Raw genomic sequence first — 19,467 nt, 5'->3', positions numbered from 1 at the left:
CAAGGGTTTTACCCACAAATGTTGCGAGGGTTTTCCCCGCAAGGGTCGCTCTTGATTCTCCCGCCAGTCACAGTACAGTATATTCGCACAATGTGCTTTGCACAAGTCTACGTTTTAAAGAGCAGCAAGGACAAGATATTCCTAATGAGATATGCAGGAAGCTAGTCGTTAAATCCACTCCAGCGAGAAAATGAAGCAGAGACCGATTCGTGGATGAAAGCTTGTCCATGCAGGTTTCGCGAGGCAGCGGTCGAGGCAGCGTGTTGCCTTGAGACGATTAAGATCCATGAAGGCCTTGGCAACAAGTGTGGCCAGGATCCAGGAATACTGGACGCCATACTCTGAGGCAGAAGCGACTAAAAAGGTGATTGTTTCCAAGTTTCGGTGCAAAAACTTACAGGTCTCGGAAGCCATCCAGTTGGTGCCATGGACGAAACAATGGTGGCTGACAAAACTATAGTCGGAGACGCTCCAGTGTGATGCTCAGGTGGCTCAAGTTATTCCTCTCTTTGTTTTGGATTTTCTCACGGGGCTCTTTCGAATGGTCGCGTGTCCCTGTAACAAGTGTTCCACACTCTATCCACGGCTGATGCCGCCTCCGCTTTGCTGCAGTGTGGGTTCATAGCCACCGACAGATTGGCCCTCCTCCTAACGCACACCTGCATGGCAGCATGAAGCCGAGAAACTCAACTCTCAATCAACGCTTGCCTGCTGATGCTTTTGGATCCCAAAGTTTCCTCGGTTGAACTCCTGTTTGAAGCGGCAGTCGCCGCTAAGATTTGCAGCACGAATCTAGATATACGGTCGCCAGCACAAGTTAGCAACAGCACAGAAACGTTGTACGCACCTCGCTACAAGCGTGGTGCTCGCAGTTGGTCCAGTCCAAGTTCCTGGCACGGCAGTGATCGTAGGCATGGATGAGTTCGTGCGCCAAGATCGCGTCTACCTCCTGCTGAAACCCGACGCGGTTGCTGCAAATCACTACAAGAGAGGAGCGCTCGCGTTTGTGTCCGCGTCACCAACGATGCGATGCCTACCCACACCCTTATCGGACTGGAACCCGCCCGCGACCTTTTGCTCGCATTCCTCCACCTTGAAGAAGTTGCTCCCGGTGCTGCAGCCCGCCTTGTCCAGGGCCTCCCGCAGAAAATGGACAGTGGGATCTGTGGCAAGTCAGCAACTGAGGAGACCCACAAACACGACCACTCACTCACTTCGCTTGAGGGTGTTGGCCACCAGCTTCTCGCAGCGCTCGACGCTGGTGCCATAGATTTTCTTGGCTACCTCGTCTTCCATGACCTAGAGGAAGCCTAGGTTTGAGTATACTAAGCATTTTTAAAAATAAAAATAAAGAACCTTTCTCTAATTTATGTCTTCGATAAAGGTACAAATACTTGTATTTCTGTGTTCAAGTTAGCTTTAGTTTATTTTTTCCTTATTCACACTTTCAAAAGTAAAACTGATTTCTTTAAATCAATTCTAAAATATAAAGTTGATGTAAGATATGAGTTTGTAATAATAATAACAATAATTTTATATCTTTTAAATTGTTGTTTTTCATAATAATAAACGTTATAATAAATTTATTAATTGTAGGTAAATTAATTAGATTATAAAAAATAGATAAATTACTATTTATTCACTATCAATCAGTTGTAAAATAGTGTGGAATTTACATTTATATATAAAACTATATTTTTACTTATTAACTTTCTCTATTTTAATATTATGAATTTAAAATTTTAGTTCACATTCTGAATTAAGTTTTAAATTTTACAAATACTTCTACATTTTTATTAACTAATTAAAGCCTTAAATAAATAAACAAATCATTACTGTATTTTGTAAATTATTTTAATGTTTACTATTAACAATCAATTCATTTTCATTTTCAACAATCAATTCAGTTTAAATATTAAATTTAAATAAATAAATAAATGGAATGCTACTATCACATCATTTCACACCTGGACCTGGTGAAGCAGTTTCTTTCTCAGTTCTCTGTTTTCTCTTAAGGCACCCAACAGCTTCCTCTCCGCCACTGCTTGCTTCCTCACTGCAAACACAATTTGCTGTTGTGACTCTCGCAACTGTTCTTGCAAATCGTCCTCATCAATGTCCTTGTCCTTGCTACTGCCGCTGCCCTCTTCCATGGTATTCCTCTGGTCGTTTAATGAAGAAGCCCCCTTCCTCTCTAATTTGAGCTCCTCTACGAGTATCAATGCTTCTTCCAAACGCTTTTCAATCTCTTGTTTCTCTGTCAATGCTCGAGTGAGTGCCTCCGCCAGCTCGAGTTGCTGCTGCTTGTTCTCGGGTCGCGTGGACAGACTGTCCCCTTCACTGGACAAACTCGGCACAGAGGACTCCTGCACGTAATGCAACAAAAACAAGGTTGGGAGCAAAACCGGGAAATTCACGAACCAGCTCCTCAATTACGTCGACAGCGGAATTGTCTGCTCCCTGTGGTGGTTGATTTTGATCCAAGCCTCTGGCATTCAAAGAGCCACTTGTAAAGCTGAACGGCAAGGAAGAAGCGGAAAAGTCGTCATGTAGCTCTTTGATGATCTCGTCTCGCTTGGACACGACAGGAACAGTTTTGCTGCTATTACTGATCATCATGACAAAGATCTGAATCGGACGTTATCGTTTGCACAAGAATTTTGGTCAATCCGTTTACCTGATTGCTTAGAATTGCACCATGGCCTCCAAACACCAACAAAAAGACCTTTCCTTTGGTGCGAACCTTGACGAGGCTAATGCCCTACATAGCACACGAAATTGCAAGTTTAAAGCATCATATTCAAAGCCGGGTGAGGCGCCTACGTCGTTCGCAAGGGGAGTACCAGGCTGCACAGTAGTCACAGTTTGCCAATTCCCGGAATCTACGTTGAATGCCATTGTCTCTAAAACCTCTGGCAATTCCTTGGGAATTTTAGAAGGATTTGAAACGTATAGAGTATGACACTTACCACCTCCTTTGTATTCACCTCCAACAATGTACCACTTGGATCCAACCATCACTCCAGCATGACCTGCTCGAGGGGATGGCACCGTTCCTCTTGGTTTCTCCTTGCTCCATTCCATCTGAAAGACAAAATCTTCATAAGCACTGGAGTAAACTAAACTGAATGCACATTTTGCAAGTCGAGAACGTAGATGTCATTGTAGTAGTTCCCCTGAGCCTTTCCTCCATAAACTAGCATATATCGTTCGTTATAACAAACTGCAGAGTGACCTCTCCGAGGAGAAGGCTTTGAGCCACTGCGAGATGCTCGCTTATGTTAGACGAATGGAAAGCACTCTCTCATCATCAACGATGCTTGCCTGGTCTTGGGTGGACGCCAGACTAGCGTCTTAAGGTTTAGTATATGCAAGTCATTCAGCATCTGCCCCTTGCTGTCCTCACCACCAAATATGATCAACGAGGAGCCTACTTGGACTACACTCTGCCCCGTGCGTGCTACCTGAGCACACAAAAATATTTTTCAGTAAATTGGACCCAGCCCTTCAAAGGAAATCTTAAAGTAAGTTACTGGAACTTCTCCTTCGGGAGCAAGTACGGACCAGGATTGCGACTCCAAGTCCAGAGCGAAAGCTAAAACAGGACAGGTGTGTTATCAATCGGAACAAGGTTGAGGGACAAGTTACCTCTAAGTTTCTTTGACTTCGGCTCGATCCGTCCACCAATTACAAGAAGTTTAGTCTCCCAGAACGCCTGGCAGCTTGATTGATAAGTGCCAGCTTTCAATCTCTTCTAGAACTTGAAACATTACCAAGCAGTGACCAACACAACGGGGCCCTCGAGCATCGACGGGTATAGATCTGGATGGACTGTAGAGTGAAGGTACAGATCCACAGCCGAGCTGAAGCCAAACACCCCTCTCAGCGTGAAACACCTGTGCAAGCTTAGGATTCAGATCATCTCGTCTTAAGAAGATACTAAACAAGACCTGAACATCATCGAGGATGCCGCCAGCCGAGACGCCACCCAGCACGAACATTCTACGTCCCACGGACAAGGCAGCATGCTGTGCACACAAAACACACCTTGTTGAGAAAATCTGCAAGGCTGCAACCTACCTTTGCCCGAGCGGGAGGAAACGAGCCAGTGGGAACAAAGAGGCACCATTTGTTCTCCACACCAATATGGCTCAGCGATTCCACCACGCGCCCTTCGCTTGCGTCCTCGTGCTCGCTGCAAACCTCCTATATAGATACGCAGAATTCGATGGAACTTTCACACATGACAACAAAAACAAATACAATCAATCAGCACCTTCAAAGCGGCGGACTCGTCTCTCACAAATCTGCCGGCGCCATTACGGGAGGCCATGGAGTCGGCCCAAAACGCCAAGCCGCACTCCTTAAGAGCCATTGTCGAGCTCTTGACATGCTTATTTCTCTCAAGTACTATAGCACTGGAGCAAAGGCAGTCCCTCGGACGGACCGGACTAGATTTGTCCTCTTTCGCTCGTCCACAAAATTGCACACGTGTCCTGCCACCAGTGGCTGGATGCCCTCTTATAATCAGCGTCGGGTAGCAATTTTTACTTCTAGGTTTCTAGTTTTAGTGCCGCGGTGGTGTGTGGCGGTGTTGGGAACGTACACTTGTTCTTGGACATCCAACTCCCACCAAGAGTGAGATTGCAGGCTGAGGTGCCCGTGGCAGAAATGCTTATTTTCCATTGGCGACGCCCCGGGCTCCTATCCATGCCATGCTGCTACATTTCCTTCTTACTCGAGTGTGTTTTGAGTGGCGAAGGAAGCGACTGCTTCCGGTGCATTAGGGAATGGGAATCCCCTTGCCCCTTTTGCTTTTCCACGGTCACATCTTGGAGCGCAACGGCTTCAAGAACAATCTTTGCACGGACACCGCCCCAGCCTTGCCGTCTGGTGAGCAGGGACAAGGCTTCTCCGTTGCTATACTTGCAGTGGCCATGGATGATCTGTGAACTCACTGCTCCGCCTCGAGCAATGTTGGGCTTGAAAGCTCTGGCCAGCCGACTCATAGACTGGAATTTCTCTTGCCGCTGTGCCGGTCGTCTTGTGATCGTGGATCCAACGTCCCCCACAGTGTGCAGCGCGAAATGTCCCTTCAGTACAAGCGCCGAGAGAACTTGACAATAGGAGAGAGAAGGGAGAGACCTATAGGCTACGACCTGTAGGGGATTTTGTGGGTGCTTTGCTTTCCCGCGCTTGTTCAGTAGACCTCCACCACTCCCCTAAATTAGACATGTCAAGTGGCTGGATGCCCAGTTTTAATTGAGCAGCGTCGGGGTAGCCATTTATCGCTTGTAGCTTTTTAGTTTTGGTGCCGCGGTGGTGACGCCATGTCGGGAACACACGCTTGTTCTTGGACATTAGAAAACCCCCACCAAGATTGAGATTGCAGGCTGAGGTGCCCGCGGCTGAAATGCTTATTTTCCATTGGCGACGCCCCGGGCTCCTTCGCATCCTGCTACATTTCCTTTCTGCTTTAGGGTGTTTTGTGTGGCGATGAAGAGGCTCACAGCCATGGGGACAGCAAGCCACAGTGGCAGAGCAAGCTCCGAGGACAATCTCTCGTCCGCCTGGCTGCCTTGGACAAGCGATCGCACGTTTCCACCCGCCGCTCTCGAGCCTTGACTCATGAGCCGTGAGAAGCAAGGCGTCCGAGACTCATCCATAGCCTTGAACACGCTCTCGGCGTCATGGGTGGCTTTGCGAGAAGCCCGAAAGTTAATTCGTTTGGAGAGCACTTGATCCACACCGTCTCAAGTGAAGCCAAAGCCCGTGGAAAAGAACATTGCCGACTCTCGAGCATCGGGCTCTAGCCGTGAGGAGCTCGAAGGTCGCCCGGCGTTTCCAGCCCCCACGAAGCGAAGAATCCACGAGGATGGCGCCCGTGTTCCGGCGCTTGAGGAGCACTTGAGATCCAGCAGCTGCCCGCGATCTCGATCCAAGACTCCAGCATTACCTCGGAACCAAGTAAAATCCTTCCTGTGATAGCGGCGACCGCATATACACGAAGAACCCTAGGCTACTACTAGATTGCGGGAACTTTTGGCCGCACTTGTCCCATATCTTAAACCAGATTGTCCTCCACCAATCCCCCAAAGTTGACACATGTCCAGCCACGAGTGGCCGGATGCCCCTTTAAAAGCAACGTTGGGGCCGGCGTGTAGGGCGCCGGGGTGGGTTGGGTGTCGGGAACACACAACATTGTTCCTGGACATGGAAAGCCCACCAACATTGGGATTGCAGCCTGAGGTGCCCGGGCTGAAATGCTTACTCTCTCCATTGGCGACGCCCCGGGCTCCTCTGTTGTGCACGCTCCGCTGCTACATCACTGCTTTTCTAGCGCCATGATTAGGTCTGTGTGTGTGTTTTGTGTGGCGATGAAGAAAAAGCCCAAGAGGAAGCGCGGCGGCAGCGGCGGCAGCGGCGGCGAGGAGGAGGAGGAGGAGGAGATGGAGTGCGGCATCTGCCTGGAGGAGACGCCCGACGCGGGGCGGGGGAAGCTCGACTGCTGCGACCACTTTTTCTGCTTCCAGTGCATTAGGGCATGGTCCAGTCGGGAGTGCCTTTGCCCCCTTTGCTTGCAGCGCTTCTCCACCATCACGATCACCACGCCCGCGAGCCAATTTGGCGCCGCAAGCCTCAGCGGCAGCGCGACAGCTTCCAAGCAAACATCCAAGCAAACGTCGACGAGGACGATCTTTGTACAGGCATGACATTTATTTCTTGCGTCTCGATTGTTTTCTTCTCCTCCTTGTACAAGAAAGACTTGAACATATAAGATTGCCCGTGACACAAAGTTGACGCTAACAATGCAATCGCTGCTGGTTGCTCGTTGCTCAAGGCTTCAAAACTCTAGCCTAAACATCTCTCTCACTCACTCTTGAGCTTTGATCTCTGCGGCGGAGGAAGCGTTCATGAGCTGCTGCGCCGGTGGATTGACGAGCGTCATTGGCATGGCGACATCGTCCGAGAGGCGGCTGTGCATTTCTCGGTGCTCCTGGCACAAAGCACACCAGTGCATGCAGCAGTGCACCATGCAAGGATCGCAGGGTGAATCCTACACAAACCCAAGCGCATCCCAGACAAGAACCTGAGCCTCCAAACAAAGACTTGGGGGTATTTACCTGGAGGTGGTATTTCTTCTGGAGCTCTTGGCGGAAGAGGCCCGTGTAGATGCCGCACATCCACCAGAGGAAGAGGAGAGCCTCGCCGACGAGGAAGGCGGCCCGGGGGTTGATCCCGTGGAACGCCGCCGTGCCCAGCGCCAGAGCAATCCCGCCCTCGACAAAGATGGCGTGACAAGTGCACGGCGTTGTCCACGGCACGTTGTCTTTCATGCGCTCAACGTTGCGCCCGAAGAGCACGCACGGGCAGAAGAGGCCCAAGCAACCTGCAGCCGCGAAGCTTTCAACAACAAGTCTGATCTGAGATCGAAATCGGAGTGGACGTCCGATGGGATGGATCGGCTTACAAGTGTCTGTGTCGTCGGCGCAGCCGCAGATCCCTGTCGTCCACGGCTCGTTCGCTGGCGGCTCGTAGCTCTCGGGTAGCGGTTGGCCGCATTCGCGGCAACGGTGAACGAGCAGCTGGAAGGAAATCGAACAACCACTTGAGATCTGTGGAAAGACAAGCAGATCTGGAGCTGCAATTCACCTGCGGGACAACAACCGGCTGATTGAGCTCGCCCTCGAGGATCTCTTCCATGGGTCCATCCTGCTCCTTGACCAGCTTCACGTAGCGGGATGCCTGGTTGCTTTCCTCGCTCCCCGCCATTGTGACCTAGAATGGCGAGAGTGGTCGGCCAGGGTTCGATTCCTATTCCTATGCGCGTAAGAATTTCAACTCCGCGTTCGATTCCAGCCATCCTCAAAGGCAAATCGCTAAAGGGGGGAGCAAACCAAAATAATAGATTTTGATCTCATCCGAAACGATGCGTATATATATAATGGACCAACGATTATTGTGGTAGCAATTCGATCACTCGTTGATAGACATGCCGAGTAGCACCCTTGATCTGCTTGGTAGCGGCTTGTTCCTGGGATTCGACTCCTCCACACAGTAAGAAAGCCACTCTTTTGTTTTTGGTTACTATCCATGAAAGAAGCTCCAATCGTTGGATGTGTGGATTTTTTGCAGGTCTCTCAAGGCGACCGCTGTGGATGACAAGCTACGCGTGGTTGCGTCCCAGTGCGTGAATTTCGATTCGGAGCTCCCGCAGTATGGCACCCGGGGAGGCGTGCTTCACCGGGAGAAAGAGGGCAGCATCACCGCCCCGTGTATCATGTGGGTGGAGGCGCTGGAGCTCCTACTGGGTAAGCTCGCGGCGGAGAAGTTCCCCTTCCACAAGGTGGTGGCGCTCTCCGGGAGCGGCCAGCAGCACGGCAGCGTCTACTGGAGAAAGGGCGCGGCCCAGTTGCTGGGCGATTTGGATGTGGCCGGGGATGACGATCTAGCGGCCCAGCTGCGCGATCGTGCCTTCTCCACGCACGACTCGCCCGTGTGGATGGACTCGAGCACCACGCAGCAATGCAGGGCCATCGAGGAGGCGCTGGGTGGCGCCGCCAGTGTGGCGTCGCTCACGGGATCGCGCGCCTACGAGAGGTTTACGGGGCCACAGATACGGAAGCTGTACGAGAGGCAGCCCGAGGTGTACGGTGACACGGAGAGGATATCGCTGGTGAGCTCCTTCATGGCCTCCATCTTCTTGGGTCGCTATGCCAGCATCGACTACAGCGACGCTGCCGGGATGAACCTCATGGACCTCGAGAAACGCTGCTGGTCACACGCAATGCTTGAGGTCTGGTCTTTTGACATCTAGATATCACGTTTTGTGACGAGTCCATTCAGGCAACAGCTCCGGGACTGGAACAACGTCTAGGCCCCCTGGCTGCATCTCACGAGGTGGCCGGGAACATCCATCCCTTTTTCGTGACAAAGTAAGCACAAGTTTCTTAAAACTCGTTTCATGGTGTGTTTGTTTCCAGGTACGGTTTCCCGTCCGAGTGCCTTGTAGTTCACTGGTCTGGTGACAATCCCTGCAGTCTCGCAGGTGAGCGTGGTCGTCCCGGTTTAGGGTGGTAATCCATTTTCGTCCATGAGCAGGCTTAGCATTGGAACATCCCGGTGATATAGCAATCAGCCTTGGTACCAGTGACACGGTATAAGCAGTGGTGTTTCGTCGTGATCTTGCATGTTGAGCTTGTTTTCTTTCAGGTGTTTGGGGTGACGCGGAATCCTCAGCCCGGACTCGAGGGCCATGTCTTCCCAAATCCTGTGGATGTTATGAATTCTTACATGGCCATGTTGTGCTATAAGAATGGCTCGCTCACCCGGGAAGGTAACTTACATGGTCGCTCGCTCTAGATATCAATTGCCTGATCAACGTTATATAGATATGAGAGATCGCTACGCTGGCGGCTCCTGGCAGAAATTCAATCTTCTTTTGCAGCAAAGTCCTCCATTGAATGGTACGTCTGTCGGTGTATCCAGCAACCAGATTCTCGACGACTTGGCTTTTGGCTGCTGTAGAAGGAAAGCTCGTCTTTTTTTACAAGGAGCCGGAGATCTTGCCACCTCTCCCAGGTAACTGGGACTTGTCAACCTCACAACCGATGCCTAACACATAAATACTTCTGCAGCTGGGATGCAACGTTATGTCGTGGATGGCGACAGTGTGTCGGAAGTAGCCGGCGAGTTCTCTCCATCGGAGGAGGTACGCGGTTTGGTTTACCTTCTAGCTTTGTGCCTGTGTGTCGATCGTCGCGAATCAAAAATCTAATCAAAACGCGGTGATTTTCCAGGTGCGAGGTCTGGTGGAGGGCCAGTTTGCGTCAATGCGGGCTCACGCGGAGCGCATTGGCCTGCCCATGCCACCCAACCGGATAATTGCAACGGGTGGAGCATCCGCCAACCAGCAACTGGTGCAGCTCATGGCTAACGTCTTTGCTTGCGATGTCTACCAAGCCCAGCAAACGGGTATGTGTACAAACACCTCTCTCTGTTCCTCTCAGCCACTTATGTTTTGATTTGTGTGCGCAGACTCGGCGTCGGCAGGAGCGGCAATCCGTGCAGCTCAAGGCTGGGCATCGCACCGGCAGCAACGATTCGTTCCTCTCTCGGAGCTCATCCACAATACTGCGGCTGCCCCCAACGACAGCGCTGTGTTCTTGAAGCTGGTTGCGTCCGCACAGAGCTGCGACGATGGCTACGAGCGCATGGCCGCGACGAGGGCCAAGATCGAGCAGCAGCTGCTGCTTGCGAGGCACTCTTGTTAAGCAGCACTGTGCTGTGTTTGCTTGCCACCTTTTGGTAATCTAAGCTCGTGGCGGGCGGGCTGTCCCTGGCCGAGAAAGGCACCACGTAAGTAGCAATCAGGACCATGTAAACTCGGGCTGCTACTGCCTTTGTGTCGCAATCAATTGGCCAAAAGATTGGAATAGATAAATATATTGTTTTCGTATGGTTTGTTGGGCATGTGGTCGTTGTTGAAATGCGGCTTGCAGCTATGGTTGCGTTGCACCTAAAAAAGGCCTAACGATTTTAATCAAAACTATGTCAAGTTCACTTTATAAGGGCCACCCTTTAAATTTTTCCCTACCCGGGGAAGAAATTTAGGCTTTTCCTTTAGATTTGATCTCTCTCTCTCTCTCGCGTCATGGCGATGGAGGAAGGCGGAGGAGGTGGAGGAGCGCATGGCGGCATGATCCGGCTCCAGTGCCAGGTCCAGCACTACGAGTGGGGGCGAATTGGCGAGGAGAGCGAGGTGGGTCGGCTTCACGCGCTCATGACCGGCAGCGCGGTGGACGCGGATGTGCCCTACGCGGAGCTGTGGATGGGAACGCACGCGTCGGGGCCGTCGACGGTGCTGCGCCGGGGTGGTGCCGGCCAAATTCTACTCAAGGATTGGCTCCAGCGCCACCCCGAGGCGCTGGGCGATCGCGTCCTGGAGCGCTGGAATGGAGATTTGCCTTTTCTCTTCAAGGTCGGTGTCTCTCGCTCGCTCGCTCGCTCGCTCACTCGATCTCTTTCTTCGTCCAGGTGTTGTCGGTGGCCAAGGCGCTGTCCATCCAAGCGCACCCAGACAAGAAGCTGGCCGAGTATTTGCATGGCAAGAACCCTCAAGTGTACAAGGATGCAAACCACAAGCCGGAGCTGGCCTTGGCTCTCACGCGCTTCGGTGCCTTGTGTGGATTCGTGACTTCACAGGTAAACGAGCTCGCGAGAAAACTGGAGGAGAATGGATCTCACACACGATCGCCATGCTTTTCAGGAGCTCCAGGCGGCGCTGGAATCCGTCCCCGAGCTGCGCGACGCGTTGGGACCGCTGGTGGTGGAGAGCGTCATTCGTAGCGGCTGCGGCCAGAGCGCCAAGGACGTGTTGCGGAGAGCATTTACGTGCCTCATGACACTGGACGAGAGCGTTGTGACGCACACCCTCTCCAACCTCATTGACCGTCTCAAGCGCAAGTCCAAGGTCCCTCCGGCTCTCTTCGTTTTCGTAGTCGTTGTTTCTCATCGTTTCTTGCTTGCAATCAGGCTGCTGGAGGGCTGAGCCCCAAAGAGGAGCTGGTCGTGAGCCTGGAGAAGCAGTACCCGGGCGACGTCGGTGTCCTGTCCGCCTTCTTTCTAAACTACACCAACTTGGAGGCCGGCCAGGCCGTGTTCCTCGACGCGAACGAGCCACACGCTTACCTCTACGGCGAGTGCGTGGAATGCATGGCCACCTCCGACAACGTGGTCCGGGCCGGCCTGACGCCAAAGTTTCGGGACACGCAAACTCTCTGCTCCATGCTCAGTTACAATCAGGCAAGTAAAACAGTCTCCCCTTTATTTCTTTACTGTTTGAGATATCAGTTTGGTGACGCATCTCTCTCGTAACGTACAGGGTCCGCCACAGATTCTAGACGGTTGCTACGTCAACCCCTTCACCCGACGCTACTCGCCACCATCGGATGAGTTTGAGGTGGACCACATATGCGTTCCGGTGGGTGGCACGGCCAAGATCTCATCACCGTGCGGGCCATCGATCTTTCTCGTCTACAGAGGTATGGGAGTGTTGAGCCGGGTCGGGAAAGAGGACGAGGCCAACAGCATCATCGCGGGGCTGGTGCGGGGGAATATCTTCATGCTCGTCGCTGGCACGGAGCTGGAGGTGTCCGCGGTGATGGACGTGGAGGAAAGCTATGGCGATGGAGAACATCCTGTGCAGGATGCGTTGCAGCTCTACAGGGCCGGGGTGAGCAGTAGGCTTCTTCATCAGGCCGTGTGACGGCCAGTTTTGCTATACATGCGAAGTGTAAATAAGATTTGGGATCAATAGAAGGCTCTTCTAACATACCCAAGCTTAGCGTTTCTGGAAGTTAAATAAGCAAATGCAAACCAAAGACTGTTAGCACAGCCCAGCCAGTCATGCCTGAAGCGGAGGAAAACGTCGACAGGGAGCCATAGCCTTGAGCAGTCATGACTTGCTTCACGTCTCCGAGCTCAGGGTCCAGGCAACTGGACTTATTCGATAGTACCAGCTCCACCAAGAAGGCATGATCTGCGAGAGTTGCAGCGATTTGATTTGATGCAGTACAAGGAAAAAGGACTGGAGAAACTATTACAAATCCCGAAAAGATTCCACCTAGAATAAAATCCAGATGAAAGCACCACAGGTATCTGTTGAGTGGGAGTAAGAGCATGCAGTAAGTGAAGGTCAAGAACATGAAGAAAATGTATGCAAGAGAGTAACGATTGAGTAAGAAAATTAAAAGAAAGAATAACTAGGTAGTTTATCTGGATGACTCCATAGGTAAGATGGGGCCTTCGTATCAACTAGCAGAATAAACATAATGGGAGCATAAGGGAGAGGCGAGTAAATTCCAGCTCCCCGCTCACGATAGAAAACAGTGCGCTCGATAGCCACAACGGGTTGAACGCTGGATGCATTGTTGACACCAAGGAAAAGAATACATAACTCCCATTAGACTGAACAAATTTTGCTGGTTTCCCAAGTGTCAAACTTGTGAAAGCATTGTACCTTTTGCTTCCTACTCCCCAGAAAACTGGAAACCGAAGGGCATTGCAGTTTGGAATACGTCAAGTTCTGCTTCCAAATGCAGTCCTTATAGTGAATCTTGCGAATACTCTATCGGAACTGTAAACCAGATGCGGGCACACTCAATTCTCGTATCAGCCTTTGGATTTCACTACGTCAAAAACAGTATTGCAAGTGAACAAAATACACCTGCGAATAAAACCGAACATGTGCAGATTTGACGCAACATAGATGTCACCAAAATCCTTTTGAAGACGGCTGGACTAGTTACTTCAAGCATCCATGTTACAGGGTTATAGCCATCTTTGATCGCCTATACAAACAATGCCAACGTTAGGCAAAATATCACGGCTCACGTACCATAAAGAAATCAATTAGAAGTTGTGAGTCCTTTCCAAGCGGCCCATGTAGATTATGCGGCACCTCGTTCATCAACAAATCTGAGAAGGCAATTTCCAATGTCAAGTTCAAGGCAGTTTACCTCGTCAAATGCTTCGAAGATGTCTATGCTTGTTGTGCAAACGACAGTTCGTCCAGTATCAACAATATTGCGGACCGTCCTCGTGACTGCGCGAGCATCCAATCCTGGCGTTGGCTCATCCATGAAAATGATTGATGGGTTGGACACGAGTTCCACAGCACCTCTTGTGTTGTTCTACAGTCTGAAAACTTAGATTGACGCGTTCACTTCACTTATACTGCAAAGGTTCGTACACAGTCAGCTGAGGAGAAAATGGACAGTCACCTAATTTTTGCGATAATCTATATATATTTACATATTAACTCCAACCTCAAAGATTCGGGAGTAATCTGTGACCTTCGTGTTTGAGCTACACCACAGGAAAGATGCAGAGGGCGGTTCTGATGGTGTAGCCCATGAGCATTCATGCGCAACGTCCTCTTTGTTCTCATTCTTTTGTCATCATCATTCTTCCTTGTGTATAGTGGACTTTATGGACTTTACATTTGAAGAGCTTCAAAGACTAAGAGTTCTAGCCACCACCAGCAGTGTCACCGGCCTCCTGGTGGTTGGTCTCTCCGTGCATTGGCCCCGCTGAGGCTGGCTCTCTGGGGCACCTGGCCGGTGGGCAAACCACTATCCCCGTGTGCATAGTCACTAGCTAACGCTTCCAGAAAATTTCTAGAAACTGTTGAATGAAAGTTACAACACATTTTCTCGAAATCAAGAGTCCAGTCTTCATCAACATGAAAAAAAACAATCTTTTCTTCTCTCTCTTGTTTTCTTCATTTTGTGCTTGAAACACTGCTGCTGCTTTCTTCTTCCTGATCCGTATTTCTTTCTCTGTTGCTTGCTATGGCAGTGAGCACCTACACGCACAGCTGGAGGTAACATTTTCTTTTCTCTTTCCAGTGTAAAACTCTTCTCTTTCTTCCAGCTACGACAACAGTGCCAGGAGGAGGCTGCTCCAGCAGAAACCGAGGCTGCAGCTAGCGTCTCGTCAGACGTGCCTTGAACCAGTCTCCAAGAATCCAAGATTACGGAGGAGCAAAGGCAAAATTCTATCACCTGACGAAAGATAGAGATTGGTTTCGTGTCAATGGCATTAGAAAACGAAGAAAGTTGACACTACCATGGCCTTGGAGAATAACTGTAATCTATTCATTTATTGCTGCGCTTCTTGGAAGGTTTGGTAGCCTCTTCTTCCTCTTCGGCCTTTTGGTCGGCTTCAAGTCTTGCGAGCTGCAAAGTAAACAATGTTTGTTGTGAGAATTCTTCTCGAGACACCACTTTACCTCGTCCAGGACGGGTTTAAGTTCTCTGTAGCGTGTCTCCGCCAAGTCAAATCCATCCTTCCTGAGCTCCTGATAGATGTAAAGAGCATGAAGAACGAGCGAAAAAAAAACCTGCGTCATCACCTTTCCAGTGTGTTGGGTGTGGTCGTAAGCAGCCATTTGCCAATACATGATCGTCCGGGAGAAAAAATCTCTCAGCGTTTCCCCAGGCTGGAAGACAAATCAATAACAAAACGAGAAGATGGACTACTATCATCACTCACCAAAGGTGTTCGTTGGGAATCAGCTAGGCCCAGCTCGGACCGCATTTGATCGATCTTTAATTTCCGTGCCTTTCGTGTCAGTCTTTTGCCTTCGCCCCTCAGAATAGCAGCTGCCTCTTCAACTCGTTGCGATGACTCCGCTGCATCCTGGAATACAAGAGTAAACATACAAGTTTTGCTATATATCTCTTTTACTACCTCGCCATCGTCCTCCTCGTCGTCTGTTCCATTACTAATCGATCCAGCATCACTGTTGTCATCATCACTTTCACCTTCCTCGTCACTAACTTCAATCCATTCACTTTGTGTTTCCTGCTTGAGACATTAGTAAAAAGCTGCTATATAGCTCGATCACGAAAGTACTGACCTCAATAATGCACTTCCACGCATCGAGTTTATTCAGGTCCAGCGAGAAAAGGTCGTCGAGTGTCACTTCTTTCTCCCCAACTTCTTTCATACCTCCATACAGAAACAAAGTATCCTTTCCAACGACCATTCCAGCATGGATTCTACTGCAAGGCTTAACAACCTTCACATCAAACGCTCAACGTTATATACTTGTGGCGGAAATGAAACGCAAACAAGACCTGGAACTCAGTCGTGGGTTCGTCTTCCAAGGTTGTAGCTTCCATTTGACTCTCAACGCCTTCTCCTTCTACAGACGGATTTTCCACATTTGGATTGACCACTTTCTTCTGCTTTGGATGCATACTTAACGACTAAACAATCTCGGATTGACGTACCTTATTCTTGAGGCTCTTTGGCTTGCGAAGCTCCAAAGGATACCTGCGAAGGTGTTCAGATAAGTTTTTGACAACAAACGAGAGACAAACCATCTGCGATTGTCCATCTGAAAAGCATACATCTCATTCATAAAAACGCTGTGCAGCGAATCACCTGCAAAAGACATAAGTTTTTCTGTTAACCAAGGCATGGATACTAACCTTTATCATCAGTATCAACTACACCACCAAACAAGATGGCTCGTTTCTTGTGGACACACATAGAAAATCCTGCTCTTGGCCCAGGAGCCATACCAGATTTTTTCACCTTCACAAAACACAGCAAAACATAAAAAAATCCACCAAAACGAGAATGTAAATATAGCAAACCTTGTCCCACTCCCAATTCCGTGGATCTAACGTCCACATATCTGCGAGCACTACACCTTTGTCGGATTGATCTTTGTCAGGGGCAGGCTCTTTGAAATAGCCACCGTACAAGAAAATCTGGAAAAGAAAAGATGTTCATAACACGCAAAAATGTGCTTTTTAGTAGACAAATACCTCATCTAAATAAACAGCAAACTGAAAACCACTTCTAGCCGAAGGCCAGGCAGCTCCAAGCTTGGGTTTTATCTCTTGCCACTGCAGAAGAAAATGAATCTAGCTATTAGAAAAGAAAGGAAGGAAGGAAGGTCACGAAAACCAACCTTGTAGTCGTCTAAATCCAGCACGTAAAGATCATTGAAGTACCTGTGTCGAACATTAAAAACTAAACATCTACATTGCTGAAACCACGAACCTTACTTCCCGCAGCGTGTCATAAAATCCACCAAATAGAATAAGTTTATGTTTGTAGAGAACCTGTGCCAAGAAAGAGAGATTACACGGTCTGTTAGAAGCGCAATCCTCACCAATCTATGTCCGGAACGAGCACCTGGGGAGCCTTTTAGTTGAAGCTGCTCCCATACATTTGTGTTTAGGTCCAGTCTCCATAAATCCTACAAGAGATCTCTTGTCGAGAAACGAAGAAAAAAGCAGATAGAAGCCCACCTTATAGTGATGAAATCTCTCCTGATTTGGAGACGTGAATTCACCACCTACACTACAGGTGTCAAGCAAAGCTGTGGAAGATACATACTCTCCTGACATACCAAAAATGAAGAGCCAATTTTTCCATGCAACCGCCTGGTGAGCACTTCTTGGGGGAGGACTGTTTGGACTGGTGACAAGCTTCCAGTCGTTCTTCTCGATATTGTATCGATAGAGATTGCCATAAACGTAAGTCTAGCATAGCAAGCACGAAGATCAAATCAGAAAGAAAAGGAGAAGAGAGAATCATAAACCTTGTCACCGTTATAGAATTCACCTCCATACACGATCAGCTCAGTGTCCTTGACGGGGTTTACAGTCACCTGAAACGCAAAGAAAAGAATTCTCAAAGAATGTGAGCTTCCAGGGTGGAGATTTTGATCAAACTCTTACGCACAGAGCAATTGGATCGTGGTGAAGGCGCTGCTACATTCTCATCGACGTGAACCTCGCTCTTCTTTGCTTCCTCCTTCTGGATTTTAGCCTAACCAAAATGAAAACGATTGAGACCAAATAGCTAGTCGAGAATGCCCTTTGCTTACCAGAATCGCATCAATGTCATCCTCATCCGGAACCTTCTTGTCGTCGCGACGAGCACGCTTCTCTGCCGCCTTAGCCGTCTTGCGCTCGGTCTTCTCCTTCCCCTTTCCCGGCTTCTTCTCTTTCTTCTTCCCCATTTCTTTGGGGAAGAACCCTAAACCCTAGAAATTTCTGCTTCAACGATCAAATTCTTGCGGGAAGTTATAGAAGTACTTACGAATTGGACAAAATGGATTTAGTCCTCTCTATCTTTTCTTCTACTTTGCGCAGTGGACTTTACAATTGAGGAGCTTCAAACGGTAAGAGTTCACCAGTGTTGTGTAGCTTTCGTGATTCTTCGTCCAATAGTGGTTGTTCTTTCCGTAAAATTTGTGAAAGCGTTACGACTGTTTTGCAGGAAAGCTATGCGAAAGTTTTATCTCCATCGCCCTGGAATCGCCATGCAGGGAATGAACAAACACGTACGTGAGAAAACAATCTCTCGCTTTTCTTTTTCCATAAATGATTTCTGCTTGAAACAGGTCATGGAAATCCTACACAGGTGGGGGCCCGATGCCAAGACCACCGAATCAAATCAGATAATGAAGCTCACGGCAATATGTATATGAGCACTTCGTTCTTTTCTCTTTTGCATATGATGTTTAATGGTTTCAGCGAGATGGCCATCACAGGTTACGATCTTCTACAAGCAAACAGATAATCGCTTCTATCCCGAGTTTGATTTTAAGAATTCCCTACTCGGTACTGGAAGCGGTTATTTGGTCGTGTATTCTTTACTACACCGTCGGTCTCACACCAGAGTGGAAGGTGTGGCACATTTGCGTCACGAGCTAAAGTTTTTGTTTCTCATTTTTCGCAGGTTTTTCCGGTTCATGCTGTTGTTACAGATATGGGATTGGGGATGTTTCGGCTGATTGAATCGCTTGCAAGAGATATGGTCGTTGCTGCACTTTTGGTTCCTTTTCTCTTATCATGATTCATCTCCAAAGGTTAAGATGTTTAAGGAGTTGAGTAAGCAGGGTCTGTCTTTGCTTCCCAACGCTCAGAGTGAAGTTCAGCAAAAGCCAACTCAAGCTCATGAGGTGGTGCGAGAATGTTGTAGCCTTCCCAGTAAACGTAGCCCTTTCAAGATTTTGCAATCCTCTCCCTGCATCATCAGTAGCTTTTCAAACCTCTCCGCCTCAATCTCGTGAGTTTCTTGTCCCTGATGAATGCCCTCTGCCACCCTTTGCATCCGACGGCTGGGAAATGCCTAACTTACAAGCGACCAAGTTGACGAATCTGATGTCGATCTGTGGTGACATTGAGAATGTCAATGTGGGCAGCATCAGATGCAATGCCATCACCAGAAGCTCCTCTCCCCGACAACACAGCCTTGTATAAATCCTTATTCCTAGATGCATCTGAATGGTGCCAATTACCTGCTTGACAGAATTACAGGTCCTCCTCCATGGAAGCAGCAATACAGCCCTGGACTCGCGGGGCAGCGTGAAGCTAGAGCAAAAGTAAACGTCTAAAAGTCAGCTCACCAGTCGTGGGAGCACATGCCGCCCCGCATGTAAAAAACCCGAGAGTTGCAAAATCGTATCAGAGAAATCACAAAGAAGTCCTTCACGAAAGTTCATCCCAACAGGAGCGCAGATCCCCACGTACTGAGAAATGTCACTGTCGATCTAGCAACCAAGTGCACTGCATTCAGAAAGTGATGACATTGTCTGTTACGAGTCTGGATACCTGGTTTGTGTCGGCGTCCAGTTCGATCCAAGCGCTGCGGCTTCGCCCACTGATCTCGCGAATGCAGTAGCCGCCACCATCAAAACCATGGACTTGCCATCTCTCAGCGCCTGCCTCGCAGCGGGTTCGCAGGAATAACGTGCCTGTAATTATGGACAGCGCAGCTACAGGTTAAATTACAATCAAAAGAACAAAACCTGGCAAGTGCGAAAAATGTACAGAAAGCGATGGCGAGGGTCGAAACATGCCGCAAATAATTCCGAGTTCGACACTTTCTAGAAAACGCGGAAGGATGACCTTTGTAAGGAATGGAGAGATGCGT

At 49.3% G+C, this 19,467-nt stretch overlaps 6 protein-coding genes across 9 annotated transcripts; 2 read left to right on the top strand and 4 right to left on the bottom strand.

Annotated features, from left to right (window-relative positions):
* Positions 1 to 82: 82 nt before the first annotated feature.
* LOC9658113 (mitochondrial inner membrane protease ATP23) lies at positions 83 to 1,298 on the bottom strand. Of its 4 annotated transcripts, none has more exons than XR_002990487.1 (6): positions 1,215 to 1,298; positions 1,038 to 1,163; positions 848 to 981; positions 709 to 792; positions 399 to 659; positions 83 to 356 (listed from the first exon to the last, which is right to left on the bottom strand). XR_002990487.1 is itself a non-coding variant. In XM_024661142.1 (5 exons), the coding sequence occupies exons 1-5, from the start codon at positions 1,266 to 1,268 to the stop codon at positions 525 to 527; spliced, it is 537 nt and encodes a 178-aa protein (XP_024516910.1). In that variant the 5' UTR covers positions 1,269 to 1,298; the 3' UTR covers positions 352 to 524. The 4 variants fall into 4 exon arrangements, 2 of the variants coding, with proteins under 2 accessions (XP_024516910.1, XP_024516909.1); XR_002990488.1 differs by having other exon boundaries at positions 83 to 341; XM_024661142.1 differs by having other exon boundaries at positions 352 to 659; positions 1,211 to 1,298.
* A 663-nt stretch (positions 1,299 to 1,961) lies between these two features.
* LOC9658112 (acyl-CoA-binding domain-containing protein 5) lies at positions 1,962 to 4,375 on the bottom strand. The gene is made up of 11 exons (XM_024661166.1): positions 4,277 to 4,375; positions 3,774 to 4,028; positions 3,649 to 3,715; positions 3,534 to 3,595; positions 3,325 to 3,464; positions 3,135 to 3,261; positions 2,970 to 3,084; positions 2,824 to 2,912; positions 2,678 to 2,761; positions 2,422 to 2,628; positions 1,962 to 2,366 (listed from the first exon to the last, which is right to left on the bottom strand). Exons 1-11 carry the CDS (start codon positions 4,373 to 4,375, stop codon positions 1,962 to 1,964), a joined length of 1,650 nt encoding a protein of 549 aa, XP_024516934.1.
* A 2,379-nt stretch (positions 4,376 to 6,754) lies between these two features.
* Positions 6,755 to 7,848, bottom strand: LOC9663030 (cell number regulator 6). The gene is made up of 4 exons (XM_002987259.2): positions 7,654 to 7,848; positions 7,472 to 7,586; positions 7,125 to 7,390; positions 6,755 to 7,057 (listed from the first exon to the last, which is right to left on the bottom strand). The coding sequence occupies exons 1-4, from the start codon at positions 7,771 to 7,773 to the stop codon at positions 6,875 to 6,877; spliced, it is 684 nt and encodes a 227-aa protein (XP_002987305.1). The 5' UTR covers positions 7,774 to 7,848; the 3' UTR covers positions 6,755 to 6,874.
* Positions 7,849 to 7,929: 81 nt separating this feature from the next.
* Positions 7,930 to 10,461, top strand: LOC9663029 (xylulose kinase 2). Its single transcript, XM_024661137.1, has 11 exons — positions 7,930 to 8,058; positions 8,137 to 8,797; positions 8,848 to 8,936; positions 8,985 to 9,049; positions 9,103 to 9,158; positions 9,214 to 9,337; positions 9,393 to 9,467; positions 9,529 to 9,582; positions 9,639 to 9,712; positions 9,801 to 9,975; positions 10,039 to 10,461. Exons 1-11 carry the CDS (start codon positions 7,994 to 7,996, stop codon positions 10,272 to 10,274), a joined length of 1,674 nt encoding a protein of 557 aa, XP_024516905.1. The 5' UTR covers positions 7,930 to 7,993; the 3' UTR covers positions 10,275 to 10,461.
* A 124-nt stretch (positions 10,462 to 10,585) lies between these two features.
* On the top strand, positions 10,586 to 12,336 carry LOC9658111 (mannose-6-phosphate isomerase 1). Its single transcript, XM_024661189.1, has 5 exons — positions 10,586 to 10,981; positions 11,038 to 11,205; positions 11,270 to 11,473; positions 11,536 to 11,805; positions 11,885 to 12,336. Exons 1-5 carry the CDS (start codon positions 10,655 to 10,657, stop codon positions 12,266 to 12,268), a joined length of 1,353 nt encoding a protein of 450 aa, XP_024516957.1. The 5' UTR covers positions 10,586 to 10,654; the 3' UTR covers positions 12,269 to 12,336.
* Positions 12,337 to 14,190: 1,854 nt separating this feature from the next.
* On the bottom strand, positions 14,191 to 17,550 carry LOC9658110 (kelch domain-containing protein 4). The gene is made up of 20 exons (XM_024661188.1): positions 17,414 to 17,550; positions 17,269 to 17,355; positions 17,126 to 17,194; positions 16,934 to 17,066; positions 16,833 to 16,879; positions 16,694 to 16,780; positions 16,582 to 16,643; positions 16,490 to 16,532; positions 16,344 to 16,424; positions 16,170 to 16,286; positions 16,002 to 16,107; positions 15,891 to 15,954; positions 15,801 to 15,843; positions 15,645 to 15,752; positions 15,425 to 15,586; positions 15,058 to 15,369; positions 14,918 to 15,004; positions 14,795 to 14,863; positions 14,632 to 14,741; positions 14,191 to 14,567 (listed from the first exon to the last, which is right to left on the bottom strand). The coding sequence occupies exons 1-19, from the start codon at positions 17,546 to 17,548 to the stop codon at positions 14,661 to 14,663; spliced, it is 1,893 nt and encodes a 630-aa protein (XP_024516956.1). The 5' UTR covers positions 17,549 to 17,550; the 3' UTR covers positions 14,191 to 14,567; positions 14,632 to 14,660.
* Positions 17,551 to 19,467: the final 1,917 nt, after the last annotated feature.

This window comes from Selaginella moellendorffii, unplaced genomic scaffold, assembly GCF_000143415.4.
Source record: "Selaginella moellendorffii unplaced genomic scaffold, v1.0 SELMOscaffold_80, whole genome shotgun sequence".
In the NCBI taxonomy this organism is placed as follows: domain Eukaryota; kingdom Viridiplantae; phylum Streptophyta; class Lycopodiopsida; order Selaginellales; family Selaginellaceae; genus Selaginella; species Selaginella moellendorffii.
The sequence above is the reverse complement of the archived record's forward strand: the minus strand, read 5'-3'. Positions and strand labels throughout refer to the sequence as shown.